We start from the raw sequence: 15949 nt of genomic DNA, 5'->3' as shown, positions 1-15949 counted from the left end.
AGAGAGGAAGCATTGCTTATTGGTGCTGTTAGAGAGGAAGCATTGCTTGTTGGTGCTGTTAGAGAGGAGGCATTGCTTATTGGTGCTGTTAGAGAGGAAGCATTGCTTATTGGTGCTGTTAGAGAGGAAGCATTGCTTATTGGTGCTGTCAGAGAGGAAGCATTGCTTATTGGTGCTGTTAGAGAGGAAGCATTGCTTATTGGTGCTGTCAGAGAGGAAGCATTGCTTATTGGTGCTGTTAGAGAGGAAGCATTGCTTATTGGTGCTGTTAGAGAGGAAGCATTGCTTGTTGGTGCTGTTAGAGAGGAAGCATTGCTTATTGGTGCTGTTAGAGAGGAAGCATTGCTTGTTGGTGCTGTTAGAGAGGAAGCATTGCTTATTGGTGCTGTTAGAGAGGAAGCATTGCTTATTGGTGATGTTAGAGAGGAAGCATTGCTTATTGGTGCTGTTAGAGAGGAAGCATTGCTTATTGGTGCTGTTAGAGAGGAAGCATTGCTTATTGGTGCTGTTAGAGAGGAAGCATTGCTTATTGGTGCTGTTAGAGAGGAAGCATTGCTTATTGGTGCTGTCAGAGAGGAAGCATTGCTTATTGGTGCTGTTTGAGAGGAAGCATTGCTTATTGGTGCTGTTAGAGAGGAAGCATTGCTTATTGGTGCTGTTAGAGAGGAAGCATTGCTTATTGGTGCTGTTAGAGAGGAAGCATTGTAATTGCAGATGGACTCGGTGAACAGTGGCTCGTGGGATCGCAGTGGGAATCCCTATTTATCTGTGCTGCGTCTCAAAGCCCTCTGCCACAGCTCTCTCCCTCTAGAGGCCTCTTCATGATAATCATGGTGGGCTTTCGGTGATCTTTTCCTCCCGACATACCTGATTCCCTCTTAAATTACTCAACTTCATTAACAAAAATAAGGGGCTGACAAGCGCTTGTCGGGGTCATCGAAGAGCTCCGGAAACCCCCCAACCCCCACAGAGATTACATTTCTGTAACGTTCTGATGACTCATTTATACACGAAACACTAAAACCTTCAAAATGCATGAGAGGTTTATTCAACAATTTTTATATCGCAGTGGTTTCTGGGTTGTAGGACTCAGTCCTGCATCAGGATACCTGATGAACAAAAACACACAAGTAGTAAAGTGTTTTGATTGGTTCAACAGTTCGTCTTGTCCTCGTCACGTTGACCACAGAGCTCATCAGGAGGAATCGCTCACATTTTGTTCATATTCAAACTCTGCTGTAGCTGTAGTCCTCTCTTACCCTTCCTCACCTACAATATCCTCATTTCTTCTCTTCTTCTCTCTTTTGCATCTCTCGTGCGCGGTATCTATATCTTTTCCAATCCCCCTCTGTCTCCTCCCCTCTCCCCTCTTCCTTTTCATCTGTTCTCCCTCCTCTCTCCCTTGTCTACAAACTCGTTGCTCCCAAACACTCTCTTCTCCTCACATCAACCCCTCGCTGCCCTACTCAGTCCCACATAACTCAATTCCCCGCGGTTCTTACATCTTTTTGCACTTAGACACAGCTTGTGTAACGCAGGAGACGTGTTAGCTGAAAAATAAACTCTTTTTTTAAAGCTGTGTCCACCTGCATCTACCTTGCTCTGTAAGAGAGCCACAGGTTTTGTTTGTTTTTTAGAAAATTGCCACAACATTTGAACTTCAGCCCAAAATGAGCAGCAACCCTGGGACACAACTCTCATGTCCCGGCAGCTATTTAGTAAGATTCAACAAAAACAAAAGCCTTGTGGCTTTACATTTGTATTCCGGTAATCATTTGGACACCCGGCAACACGAGACGGGACGCTGGACAAACTTATTCAACTTCAGCCCTGAAACTTCAGCATGCTTTTGCTTGATGGAAACGATTTGGATCAGTAGCCTCAGCTCCACATCCCCATGCTGGAAACATTTCCAACCAGAACCAGACCCAAACACTCTTTTAGAGACCGATAACTGTGGATTAGCAGATCTGAGGACACACACACACACACACACACACACACACAGGCAATGCTGTGAAACCTAAACTCCATGTTGTCCCTAAATAACATTATTTTTGTGACCCTCAGTCTTATTTTTCCTCTGAAGCTGCTGATGTCTGACGAGGCAGTGTTTGTGTGAGTGTGTGTGTGTGTGTGTGTGTGCATGTGTGTGTGTTACAATGTGTCCACCTCAGAGACATCATTGCAAAACAAGGTCATGTCAGATCATCTTCAGTAAGAGTGAGTTTGCCTCTACAAACACCCTGACAACATCTGTCACTGACCTGTCAGTGAAGGTCTGCCGGGTCTGAGGCGAGGGGCTTTTGCCCGTGAAGGGCGGCTGCCGGCGAATCCGGTACAGCAGGGGCTGGCAGCCGGAGCACAGGGGGCTGCCGGGGCCTGAGGACAACATGGCGGCATCGATCTCCATCTTCTCGTCGAAGGTGCAGAGTTTGACGGCGGCGATGGCGGCGCCGCGGGTGTCCAGGCGCAGCGTGAAGGGCATGTCGCAGAAGACGTGCTGGGGTCCGAGGTTGATGCTTTTCTCCGCGTCTGTTATCAGCTCCACGTTGGCTAGGGCCGGGTTGTCTGGGACGGGGAAACAGAGAGATCATGCTAAATGTGTCTGCTGGTATGTCTGTCATTCTGAACATCAGTGGCAGTGCAGAGATCCATGTGTGGACAGTGGTACCAGACTACTGGTTTTATAGTGTAAAGTATAAAGACCGCTACAACGCACACAGGGCGGTTGGGGGATGGAGGTGGATCTTACAACCAGGAACATTTTTGTCACTTCATTAAATATAATAATCGATTACAAATTCAGTCACAAAATTGGGACTGGTTACAAAACCAAAGAGCTTATGTGGATGTCCAATCAGTGTTGATGGTGAATGTAGTCAATTGACGCCGTATACGGCTCTGGTAGTGGCAGCGACCTGTCAATCACAGTAGCCCCGCCCTAAAGCATCCCCTGCTTTATGGTCTGTTTGACTCTAAATGGACCATAACTTACTAAATGAACATCATGTTGGATTGAATAAGACTTGAAACTAGAGACAGTCGAGAAAATGCAAGTTTTAAGACATAAAGCATCGGTTTCACTCAGCAGAACCGGAGGTTGCCTCCTGGTTGTGATGGAGTGACACTTACTGGAAGAGACGTAGGTGACCCAGAGTGTAAGTGCGTGTGGAACGATGTGGTGAAGGAACCCCAGCGTGAGCGTGCAGCCCTCCGTGTCAGGACACGGTGAGGTCACGTTGGTGTCATAAAGGCTGAGCTCGGGACTCCAGGCCTGGAGGCTGGGATCACAGGGCTGCTCCACGTCAGGTGGGCCTGGGGTTCAATGACATCACACGGACACACGCATCAATATTCATGTCTTCATCCATTCCATGACCCTAAATGTACATTCCAATCAGACACACAGTAGTACAGAGCAGAGGCAGTTTAACATTTAGACAGTGGCTCGACTTGCTACCTATCTAATTACAACGGCAATGACCAACAGATTATTCCATCAGTTTTCAACGATTAAATGAATCGCCAACTGTTTAGAGAATTGATTAATTGGTTTGAGTCATTTTCAACAAAAGAAAAGTCAAAGTTATCTGATTATGTTCTGGTTTCTTCACTCTGTTACAATAATCTGAATATTTTTGAGTTGTGGACAAAACAAGACGTCGCCCTGGGCTTTGGGGGAAACGGATTGACTTTTTTTTGGCCTCAACAACTTTTCTGTTGATCGAGGAAATAATCAACAGATTAATCAACGATGAAATGAATCGTTAGTTGCAGCTAGTGTATCTTTCATTCATCACATATTGCATTATTCAATTCAACTCAATTGCATTTGTATGGTGCAAAACCACAACAGAAGTAATCTCAGGGCACTTTTGGCATGGTGCAGGTCCAGACTCTTTCGAATATTATTTACAGACACCCAACAATTCCCACCATGAGCGAGCAACAGTGGCAACTAACAACAAGCAAAGACCTCAAGCAGAACCGGGCTCTGGTTTGGCAGCCATTTACCTCGACTGGTCCATCGGCTCTTTGTCCATTTAGCTTCTTACTAACCAGGGGATCCTCACATTGATACACAATCTTCAGCCAAAGTTAGGACGATTTTGGTCATTTCAGTTGAGACTGTTCAGTATTCAGATTTTCTCAGTGCTCATTTTACTGGTTTGAAGTGTCTGTGATGTCATGTACTTCTGTGCACCAAAATGTAGCAATATTTGAATATGATGACAGCTGTGGTATGGTTTCCTGATGTTGACGGGGAGCTGGTTCCTCCAATCAGACGTGATCAAACACACCAACACAGTCCTGATGAAGCAGATTAGTGGCGTTTTAGTCTTAATAAATAACTCCTCTGTAAAGATGTTTTTCCTTTTTGCCCACTTCTATTTAACAAAGGTCTCAGTATTACTTTTAACAGTTACCAGCAAACCCACTCTCATTATTTACAAGAGAGAGCAGAATTTCCCAGTTGACTGTGAAAGAAAGTCCTGCTCTCTGACCTAAAACATGGCAAGCATTCAAAACGCAATAGTAACACCATTACACCCGGCAAAATGAGTTGATAATTGTTACAGTGTTAGTGATTAGCACGATGGAATCACATTACAGTAGTTGTATTGTCAGCTGTGTCCCAGACAGCCAAATAAAAATCCTGATGTTAATGAGGTGTTACACATTTCACACCGTCTGAAGCACAGTGGATTGCCATGTGAACGCCAGTGAAATGATGTCGACATCGGCCTAAATTGGCATAATAAATGAACCAGAACTGTAAACTGTTGCCATTAGCTGCCTACATTTTCCAGCAACTGAAGTGCTAGACATATTAATAAAGATCAGCCATGTCTGCCACATGTGCTAGAGTCTGGTAAGATCGTCCTACGCATTGCTCAATTTGCTTGTTGTCAGTTGTCATATTTTATGACATCATCACCCTAAAATATATTTTAAAATCTTCAGTTTGATTACAGGGATTCATCGGATGAAATGAGTTTGTCTTTTTTCATAAATCAACTTTCTTCAATGAATATAACTCATCAGTGCGTGACCTTGCTCTCCAGCGTGCCCTTGCCCTCCAGCAAGCAGTTTTTTGACCGGAGTGAAAATGTTGACTTTGAAAGGTTAAACACCAACAAATTGAAGCCATGGGTGTGTCCAGAAAGTGTTGAACAGAGTAGATTCACTGCTTGTGATGATATTCATCTGGCTTTAATGGCATGACAAGATGGACACATTTTGTAATTTCATTTTGATGAATATAAAATCTAAAACTATTAAATATAAGATTGCGTTTTAGCTCTGCTGCCTGTTAATTAGTCCAGTCCTCACAATATTATACCATTAGTTCTGGAGCCGATAGGCTCTGGCAGCAGCTTTATGTCTCACGGCCTCGAGCTGTGTGCCAATATTTAACAGTCACTGTCAATCCAATGCTTTCCATCTTGCATTAGTCGAGAGTCCAGACTTGACTGAGAGACGAAACATCATTGCCTTCTTTTTAAATGATTTGCGGTTGTGATGAGGGCATATATTGTCTGGACTGGGCAGCATTCAAATGTTGATTTCTTTTGAAATTTGCTGGTCAACGTTATGAATGAAGCACTAGCTTCAGTCAACGAGCCAAATGTCCATAACCACGCAACCAATGATGACATTGCTCTTTGTCGGAGAGACGAGTATGGATAAAACTGTTCGCTAACATGTTTGCTGTAACAACTTTAGAAATTATAATATATTAAAGTGTTTTTTCCTTGTTCCACCGCCCCCATGTGGCCAGAAAATGTATATGAATGCTTTAAGATTTCCAATGATGGTCAAGTATATAGATATATGGATTGTTTGCATCCATGCATCATTATTCATACATTTAAGTGTGTTGTATTTCAATACTTTCAGGATAAAAGTGAATAGTTATAGATATTTATTAAAATACTTTATCACCAGCATTACACTGTCAACTATCCCAGGCTTTTTTTTACATTCTTGTACATCTGGTCATCTTTTTTGATTATTACTTTTGCTGCGGCCACAACTCATTTCCTCCTCACGTATTATACATTTCCATCTTCATCCATCAGTCGCCTTAGAATTGTGATATTACATTTTCATCCGTACAGGTCTGGACTTCTCAACCTTAATCCCCTCTCTCTACTCGCATCTTGATACAGATTGCAGTACAGTGAACTTACAGTGCACTTACTTTAAACTTTCCCATTTTGAATTGTGAACCACTTTAATGCTGAAAGCAGCACATAAACAAATAGAATCCTTTTCAGCGGGATCTCAGGCTCCTGAAACAGGCAAAGAGGTTTCAAAACAAGAACCAGTCAACGTTGTGGCACAGGCAACATCGTCAGGAAATGTAAAAGGACAATTTTGCCAACAATTCAAGCCAACAGTGTTTTTCCATCAAACTTGTATTTTGCGTTGCAAGCCCTGATATCCGCATTGAATTTCCCTGCTGAGGGAGATATAGCCCGTCTCCGTTGGCTGACAAAGTCCCCGTGCATCGTCCTCTTCAGAAGAGGGAGCGAGTGAAAAGGAGCCGGGGAAGCCAGCAGACTGGCTGTCTCCTCAGCTGTGTGCATACCACTGTTTAGAGTAAGACTGTAATTGACTCTTTATCATCATTATGGTCCCGCATCGACAAAGAGGGAGCCCTAATCCCCCCTGTTCCTCCTCGCCGCTTGTTTTCAAAGCGTAAATTCCAGCCGAGGATTTCCACATACTTGGGTAGAGTTACCGCGGAGGAGAAGGAGAGTGTTATTGTGCTCGTAAGATCCTTCTTTCTGTCTATCTCTTGCTCTCTCTTTGTTTGCTTCCTTGTGTTCCTTTTAATTTTTTTCCTTCTTGTTTATTTTCCTCCGTTACTCTACATCTCATGCCAAAGGAACCCGGGCTTCTGCAGGAATTCTAATTGGAATAACAAGGACCATGTGCTAACGTGACGCGTAATGTTTCACAGTACAGTGCTACAAGATTCACTTTTGTTGGGGGGGGGGGGGGGGGGGGGCTTTTTTGTTAATGACTGAGGTTCAATGTTTGAACAGCACCCAAACATTACCCGAGTAGACGGCTCGCCTGATAATCCTTGTTCTCGCTTTGGCTAAAACAAGACGTCTGTAGCTGAGGGCAATTATCATTTAATGATTTTCTGCTTTTTCCTCGTCCAGGAGCCATTAGCCTCGCACGCACCTGAAGTTTACAAGGAAGAGAAGTGTGTGTGTGTGTGTGTGTGTGTGTGTCAACCAGAGACACAAGTAGAACTCAAGGACGCAAACCTGAAGACCGCCACATTCCTCACTGTCAATAATTATTGAAAGAGAAGAGTGGATCAGACTCAGTACGCTGAGGATTTTTAGGATGAAAGAGGAGACATCAACAATTGCCTCTCCTGGTTTTCATTTCAACTTGGCCATTATTTATTGAAATGAATTCCAACCGTAGAAAAATAATCTATTTTGATCAAATAATGTATAAAAAACAAGGGGTGCATTAAGAAAGGTTGTTCCTGTCCAGATCACTCTTTGGACACACATAGTGATTTTTTGACTGACCAACTGCCTCCTCGGGTGTCCAGTAGCCTGACGTGTCACAGATGCGAGGTGAGGTGGCCTCGGAGGCGTACTGGTGGAAAACGCCGTCCGTCTCACAGTCTCCACAGTTGATACCAGACCCATGGAAGGAGGAGCTGGGACATAAGGGAACACGGTTGCTGATTAGGAAACATCTTCTTTCACAAATGTGTCTCTCTTAAGACCTACAATAATGTAGGACCAACTTCAGAAATCTGAAGACACACGGGTAAAGTAGAGGGGATGACTTGTAGAGCATTCAGGACCTGAATACGTTCCGGTGGGCCAACAAGGCCAACGTCATTTCAAATGCAGCCGTCTTTTGGCATGATTTGGAGCTATAACCATGTGGAGAATCCCCTCATCTGTTGCACACGGGCCAGTTGTTTGTTGCTCATGTAAGCAGCACATGAAGTGAGAGGATGACGTGACCACATTCTAAGTGTTTTTGTTCAGGTGGTCATCGTGCACTGGTAAATACGAAACATGAACCAATCCAAAAGAGACTGGGAGGTAGAAGCAGGCATTAACTCCCCTGATTGTTCTCATTACATGTTCACTAGCTGTTACACTGTTGGTTACGTGTCCGTCATTTAATTGTCTACTTGCATGACGGTAAAGAGGCAACACATTGCTGCCATTGTTGTCACTCAAGCCAAGTGCAATCCTTTGTTCATTATGCGTTGCATGAGTGGAATAGTAACATATCTACCTATAAAGCAAGGAATGTCTGTCTGTCTGTGTGTCTTTCACACAGCTCCAGAACTGTCCATCTAATCTATTTCACACTTGGTGGGTGTATTGCTGGGGACCCAAGGACGTGCAGTGTCAAAGTTGGACATGCAACACTTTCAATTTTAAATAAACTTTGAATAAACAAGCAAACAGCGCTCTGTGCAGCAGCGGGGGCGGGGCTTCAAGGCTCTGCAGACTGAGTCAAGCATGTCATTTTCTGCATTTCCCCCCCCCTGACAACACTGCAAGCGGCAATAAGGGGAACCAAGCAAATGGCCCTCTGGTTCCCAAGCCAAGACCCCCACAGACAGAGCTACTGCCACCCACCCAACAACAGGGCCACCATCACTAAAGCAGTCATAGGAACAGGTGGACATAGTTTCCAAAGATCTTTTGGGCTCTGATGAGTTTCAAAAATGAAAACACATTTGAACAATATCGTACAGATAACAGACATTACTAAATTTGGACAGTCAAACATTGAAATGAAGAACCCATGCAATCGTACCTCTGATAAAGTGGTCCCCTTATAGGTGGCAGCCAATAGATTGAGACAGAATCCGGACTCTGGTCCGTCACTATCGGGGCCAGAGGGATGGGGGCAGGTTGCTGCTCCGTCAGCCAGTTCTGGTAGACCAAGTCAAGATAACAGTGCATCCGGGCCACTTGGTTGGGTGTGAAATGGTTGGTGCAGTTGTCATCTGACGGGGTGCAATGCAAAGAAAAGGTCCAGGTCATCATCACGGATAACTAAAAAAACCTTAAATTAGCCAGCTGTCCTAACAAAACTAATTTTAATATAAAGTAATGCAAGTTGTTTGCATGAAGTATATGTCGTAGTTGTACTTGCTTGTGTGGCTGTGTTACAAATGTCAAGGGGGACATTACTTTCCATAAGAGCCTCGTGTCTTTTCACCTGATATGAGGACATGTCACAACATGTCCCCAACAAATGATACGGATTCAAGACCAAGTTGTAATCAAGAACCATGTGTTTTGTATTCCTGAATTTTGTCTTGCACAAAAAAGCAACGTTTGTGATTTTGCAGGAGGATGTTACGCAGAGTCTACTTTATGTCCTCGCTCTTCTGTACAGTGTACAGTCTACTTGTTCTGTGGGTCAATGATTATTTTCGACATCTCTGACAGTACACCTACTGTTAATTATATTATCCACTGTACCTGTGTAACTCATGTAATTGCTATAAGGTGTGTCACGGTACATGGTGAGTCCACAGGTATCATTGACGGCTCCAGGGTCGTGGCAGGCTTTGGATTTGGGCGTTGGTGCGGTGTCAGCACACAGATCTCCTGTCTCCATGGATGGGGTGGTCTCCTGCAAGTGCATATGACAGAACTACTAGCAAATGATCACAGAAGAGTGAAAAGCTCAATGTATATACTTTACAGACAGCAGACATTGAAAGAAGTTCATATAAAGAACGTTAGAAGTGTACATTAAGTAGCATTTTTGATAAAGCAATATACTGTATGATACCGAACAATAAACATTTGAAACAAAAAGTGAGTACAGTACAGCTTTGCAAAGGGAAAACCGTTGTCATATTAAATGAGCCCATTGGTTGTTCGTACAACAACAGTTAATATGGGTGTTATGACCTATATTAACTGTTGTTTGGCAGCGACGTCTAGTGGCTGTACTAATTACGACGGGACCAAAGGAGGAAGTCAGGTGACATGGTTTAAAGAGCGCCGAAGCAGCGATGTGGTTGGTGCGGACAGATGGGTCAAACAAACATATGACTTTCACCTAGGAGATCGCTGTCGCCGGCTTGTTTTTTTCAGCCAGAAGTGACCCGAGAGGGTGGAGCTAAGTACAACCAAACGCTGAATAAGACATTTTTATATGACCAAAATGTGACAATTAACTTGTTTGAGGTGAAAACACTTTGTGAAAGGGTTGAAGTTCTGAGACGAAAAACACGGACAACACCCTGACTGCAAAACGCCGTGATAGAGACCTGTCAATCACAGTAGCCCCGCCCTAAAGCATACCCTGTTTTATGGTCTATTTGACTCTAAAATGATTTACTAAATGAACATCATGCTGTATTGAAGAAGTCTTAAATGAAGTGAGAAGTAGAGTCATTTTCTAATAGACCATTATACAATCCCTCTATGCTAACCCTTTTTACAACCAGAGGAGTCGCCCCCTGATGGACATTAAAAAGAATGCAGGTTTAGGCCACTTCCACATCAGCCTCACTTTTCAGAACCAGAGGTTGCCACCAGGTCGGAACAAATAACCACATATGGTTATATGTGTTGGACGACTTGTTGTAAGTATTATCAAGAGGAGACGATTGAACAGTCTTACCTGACATGGGTCATCACAGGAGTCCCGCTCGCTCACCCCCTTGAAGACATGGTACAGTCCAAGAATGTGGCCCATCTCATGGATCATGGTGTTGTGGTGGCCCATGGTGCCAAAGTAGGACGGGTTAAGCACCATCCCACCTGAGGTCAAAAGATCAAATTCAAATAGGTCATGATATTATTACTATCTCAATGTTTTTGTCTTTTGTTAAGACTATTTTTAATATTTCAAGTGACGGAAAAGTGAGATTTATTTTGTTGCGCCATTGCAAGGTCCAAATCTAAAATAGCTTTCTCTTTCAAAACTGTGACACCTCATTCCATCACTCTGACGTGATTTCCAAAAGTAACCTCAAACAGGTTTAGTGCTTTACAGCAAGACACGCCCAACAAAACTAATGTGGTATTGCTGTTAAGTCCAGATTCTAACCACCAGCTGTCTGGCAATTCAGCTCCAGTTTGACTCTCTGCCACAGAATTTCCAAAAGAGCAACAAACCTCCATTGTAAAAAGAGTAAGCACTGTGACATTTAAAACCAATTAGAAAAGCAGTAAAACTTAAGTACTTTAAACCAAAAACAGGAAACTGGATACTGTTACGTGGCTGCGGGTGGCCATGCTCTGAATCTAGAGGAACGCTCTGCAGAAACCTTGTATTCGTCATTTTGCCTCATTTTCCTCATAGTTGACACCTACCACCATTGTCTAACTAGTAAAGAAGAAGTTCCATGGCTTCGGAACCAACCTATGCCACTGAAAATGCAATAAGCTGTACTACTAGATAATGAGGGGAAAATGGAGAAAGCCGATATAACTAGATAACTACCAGACTATATGAGTGTGTTTAAGACGCAGCAGAATGTTTGAAGTGTTAGAAATGTATTGTGAGTCTATTAGCATATCAGGAGGAGAGCCACTGTTAACGCAGTGTAAAAGATTGGAAGGCTGGATTCAGGCAGACAGATCACAACGAGAAAACGGAAGGAAAATCAGGCCTCCGGTCTAATCATGAACGGTTCATAGAACTTTGAGAAAGCACTCTCTAACGAGCAGACAGAAAGACTGAATGGAAGAACACAGTGGAAACATAGCTTCTTTATGTTTCCATAAGCACATGAAGTTCATTTTCTAATGACCCTGCTCTGAAGTACATGTTTAAACCTGTGTACTAATTTCCTCTAAGTTCTTCTGCAATATTCCTTTGTGCTTGGATCCTGCTGCCCCTTGCTCACGCCTCGGAGGTTGTGTATTTAGTTTGTTGATGTGTCCAGTGGTTAACAGGATATCTCAAAACATGTTTCCAGATCTCAATTCAGTTTGGTAGAAAGTCAGAATTAGTTTTTTTAGGTGTGGATCTGGTCGCAGGATTTCTTTAAAAATGTTTTCTTGACAGAAAAACATAATGCATACATTCAAATAAAAATGTTCTTCAAGTATTCCAAGGAAATCCGTTTTAAAATCAGCTGTGGTTTTGGGGCCATTCTTACGAGAACAGCCTCTGAGTGGAGGTACGGAGTATGCCGATAATTAGAGAATCAAGAACAGACATGACAGTGATTGGTTTTCTAATTAGAAACAGCGTATTTCCGTGGCGAAGACATTGAACAATGAAGACGTTAAATGCAAAGACACTAATCAACAGGGCCTCCGGAGACGTCTTGTCATCTACTGACTTGTTTAAACGAGGACAGATGCTGAGCGACTGAAGCAAAGGAGAGAACTCGGTACAACAGTCTAACTCTGACAATATGAACGGGAGCATTAAGCATTCCTATATAAATTGAGATCCATCTCCAGCTCATACATCTACAGAACAACAACATATTAGATTATGTAATTACAGTTATTATCCCAAAATGGAATTAAAGCTTTTTCGAAAAAGCAGCTGGGCACAATAAAACCAGGGAAAGTCTAATTTTGTTATTTGACACCCTGTGTTCACAGGGAGCTATTGTCCAGCTCCTCCGTGAGCAAAAACATCTGTTTATTCAACTTTAAACAAAAATGGTTTGGCAAAGAAAGAAAGAAAAACAACACTTCTTTCTATCAGTTTTTAAATCAATGGGCTACAACTTAATCATGTGCTAAAAGCTGGTTTAAATATATCTTGTTGTTGTGCTTAGATTGTGCTGCGTAATCATTTTGGCCTAATTTCATTGTAATTTTAGACATAAAATTGCTCATTTGATGTGTGTAATGTGGTTGTAAAACTCCACCTGTGATTTGCTTATAAGACTACAGCTAACAATTACTTTCATTGAATCAACCGATTACGGTTTTTGATTGCTCAATGATCAATTAGTTCTTTTACATTTTAAATAACAATTTCCCAGCAGAAGTTACCAGAGCCCAAAGTGACATTCAAATCGAAATAAAACAGCTTATTTAATCTGACCATCAAAAAATGGATAAATATAAGATTCCTAATTATATAAACTAAGGAAAAGCAGAAAATCCTCTGGAAAAATGTACTTAAATGATAAATAAATAATGAATTGTCAATCGTAAAATCATTCGACAAGTCATTTCATCTGTATTTTGTGTAGGATATATAAAACAAGACGAAGCTTTCATTGTTTATTTAAGTTAAACATACTGAACTGGTCGTGATTAGGAACCCATCTGACAGATTGAGAGATTCACGAGGTGCTGGAAATGCTTCAAGTAGCAGTATTTCACACATTTCGTCTGTTACAGGGCTCTTTAAATGATGAATGCTTCCACTGGAGGTACATCTACTGTGTCCTACTTTGTACTGGCATAATAATAATAATTAATAAAGAACAGCTAGGCATCGGTGGCAACAATGGTATAAGGCCCAATATCACATTCAAATCTGTACAGCACACAACATCCTCGGTCCTTTGGATCAGGAAAACCTGCCCCCAAAAAAGCTTTTAAGGAGCCCACACTGCCGTTTGTTTGTTTGGTTGTTGTTGGATTGATTAGCCGTTTCTAGTGGAAAGAGGCCGAATGATTGGAACAGGAAAGGGACAATGTGCGGGAAAATCCCTGCCAGCCCTACTTGCTCTACTCGTTAGCATATCGCCAAAGCAGACAGCAAAGGATGGAGGGCAAGGGAAGAGATTAAGTGATGAATCAAAAAAAGTAAAAAAAGAGAATCCGGTAAAGGAGCAAAAAAGAAAGAGGAAAAGAGATAATGGTATAAAGAGAATACAATGGAAATAAAGACGATATGACAGTTATATATAATTCACAATAGTTTGATGGAGTTTAACTTACCTTGGTGGGTAAGAGCCTCTTTCGCCCATGGCCACGTTGCAGCTCCTGCCAGCTCTTCTCGTGCCGAGTTGCTGGCAAAGAAAACATTGAGCGTGTCGCTGCCGCTCAGGTGCAGCTCCTCCTTCAGCTCTTTCACACTCATATAGGCCCTGCAGAAATAAAACAAAGAAAAAGAAAAAACAGGAACATTTTAGAGAAGGAATATCGTACTTTTCCATATTAGTTCAATTCTAGTATGCAATGCACAGGTGTAGGCTATACAGACGATGTATGCCATGAGCATTTATGACATCAAACTGATCCCAAATTATCCTTAAAAAACTATTTTGAGCTAAACAGGACTGTTTCCCTTGTTTCCTCAGCAGAACGCACATGTTGGGCGAGTTGGAAAGTGAGAGCTTGCAGACCAGATGAAAACGTGCTGAATGAAAAATGAATACATGCGTCTTATTGTTATTGTATAAACCTGGCCACATACACCGGATACACCGGCTGTTACCTTTGAAAGTAAAATCAGCTAAATCCAGTCACTAAACATAGCTTAGCATTACGCTAACGCGTTCTACAACGTTGTTACTGAAACAGATAAGGCAAACAACAAGTTCATTTACCAAAACATGATGCATTAAATAATACATTTTTTTTAAATGCGCCTCTTGACTGTCAGGAAGTTGGAATAGTTTGATAACTTTCAGGATGTATACCTAGCTTAGCACTGGTAGCAGAGAAAGCTGCTAGCATAAATTCTAAAGGGGGCGAGAGCAAAAATGGACATTTCAACAGTATCTTGTTAGCTGGCGAGGTAGCCACAAGTCCCTGCTGTTTCTTTTCTTTGGTTAGCGAGGGGAGTTCACAAACAAGACGGGACTCCTCGGAGGTGCTGTGTGCAGCTGCTCCCGTAGTTAGCTGTGGTCGGTCAGTACGCTTCAGTCTGAGCAGTTAGCTTACCCTAAAACCACAGTTTTCTACTTTTACAGGCCCCACACAGCCACAGTCCACTAACACAGGTGTTCTCACAAACTGAGTGTTGTGAGAGTGAATTTATGAACATTGTATTCTCTTTAGCAGACGACAGTTTGCTTTAACCCATCGACATCTCTCTCTCTGACCCCGTATGTAGCTTACATAAATAGCTGTGAAGTTTTACACCCGTCATCATTAGGCCTTGGCGGGTCTGAGAGAACTTGCAGTGGGGGGCCTTGTTGCTCGCTAAAGAAGCTAGAATATGGCTGTCAGTAGGAGTATGGGTGTGTGTCGTATGCGCTTCATTGCATCTGCTTTACAGGCCGAGGTAATAATATACATCGACAGTGCCAAGTCGTCCAGTGGTGCATCAGTGCAGCGTTGGGTCAAATCAGTTCATACTTACAAAAATATGTTGAATGTATAAATGTATGAATCATGCGTCGTTTTATTCGTGAAGTGTTTTTCAATAGATTATTGTTTCATGTTATGTTTCTACAGCAGGAGGTTTGATCAAGTTCAGCTGTGAGGCCAGCTTTGGCTCATTACTGTTTGCATTGTTCCAACAGCCTGAAGGACGCACAGGTGAGCTTGTGACTGTAAATACTCAGCTTTCTGCTGGGAAAAATCTTGATTCGTAAAAAGCAGTAATCTGTATTCTCCCATACACTACTTTCAAAAGTGAAGCGCTTCGCCTCTAAATTGATCCAAAGGTGTTGTTCAGCAGCCAAGAGATCTGCATGTGTGTAATCCCCCCCCCCCCAACGCGATCCCTCCCATAGTGCATGTGTTGTGCTGCATATTTTTTGAAGGCCGACCCCGCAAGTTAGCATCGCACAGGTTCCCGCTACGAAAAGCCACTTGGATTTTTCTCCACTGGATTTTAGATTATCGCAGAAAATAAACTCTGTGGCAAGTTTGTGACACTTACATGTTTAGTTCAGCAAGATGATCTTTTGCAAAAGAACACCGCTTCATGATTCTTGAAGTGGTGTTTGGCCGCAGACATCCAGACGTGTTCAAACAAATTAAAACCGTTACCAGTGACCATTTAAACGAGTGACTTTCCGTCGAATGTGTCCGTGGTC

The 15949-nt window shown here is 42.6% G+C and overlaps 1 protein-coding gene across 1 annotated transcript in view; it reads right to left on the bottom strand.

Annotated features, from left to right (window-relative positions):
- Positions 1-15949, bottom strand: part of pappa2 (pappalysin 2) — a gene marked incomplete at its 5' end in the record, with an annotated part of 66898 nt that overhangs the window by 38880 nt on the left and 12069 nt on the right. The window contains 7 exons of the mRNA XM_079285747.1: positions 2268-2571; positions 3136-3318; positions 7566-7699; positions 8827-9019; positions 9501-9654; positions 10657-10796; positions 13899-14047. Of these exons, the coding sequence (XP_079141873.1) occupies positions 2268-2571; positions 3136-3318; positions 7566-7699; positions 8827-9019; positions 9501-9654; positions 10657-10796; positions 13899-14047 (1257 nt within the window). The remainder of the gene's footprint in view (positions 1-2267; positions 2572-3135; positions 3319-7565; positions 7700-8826; positions 9020-9500; positions 9655-10656; positions 10797-13898; positions 14048-15949) is intronic.

The sequence above is a fragment of the Melanostigma gelatinosum genome (genome assembly GCF_949748355.1).
Source record: "Melanostigma gelatinosum genome assembly, chromosome: 15".
Taxonomy (NCBI): Eukaryota; Metazoa; Chordata; class Actinopteri; order Perciformes; family Zoarcidae; genus Melanostigma; species Melanostigma gelatinosum.
This window is presented reverse-complemented; position numbering and strand designations above follow the sequence as displayed.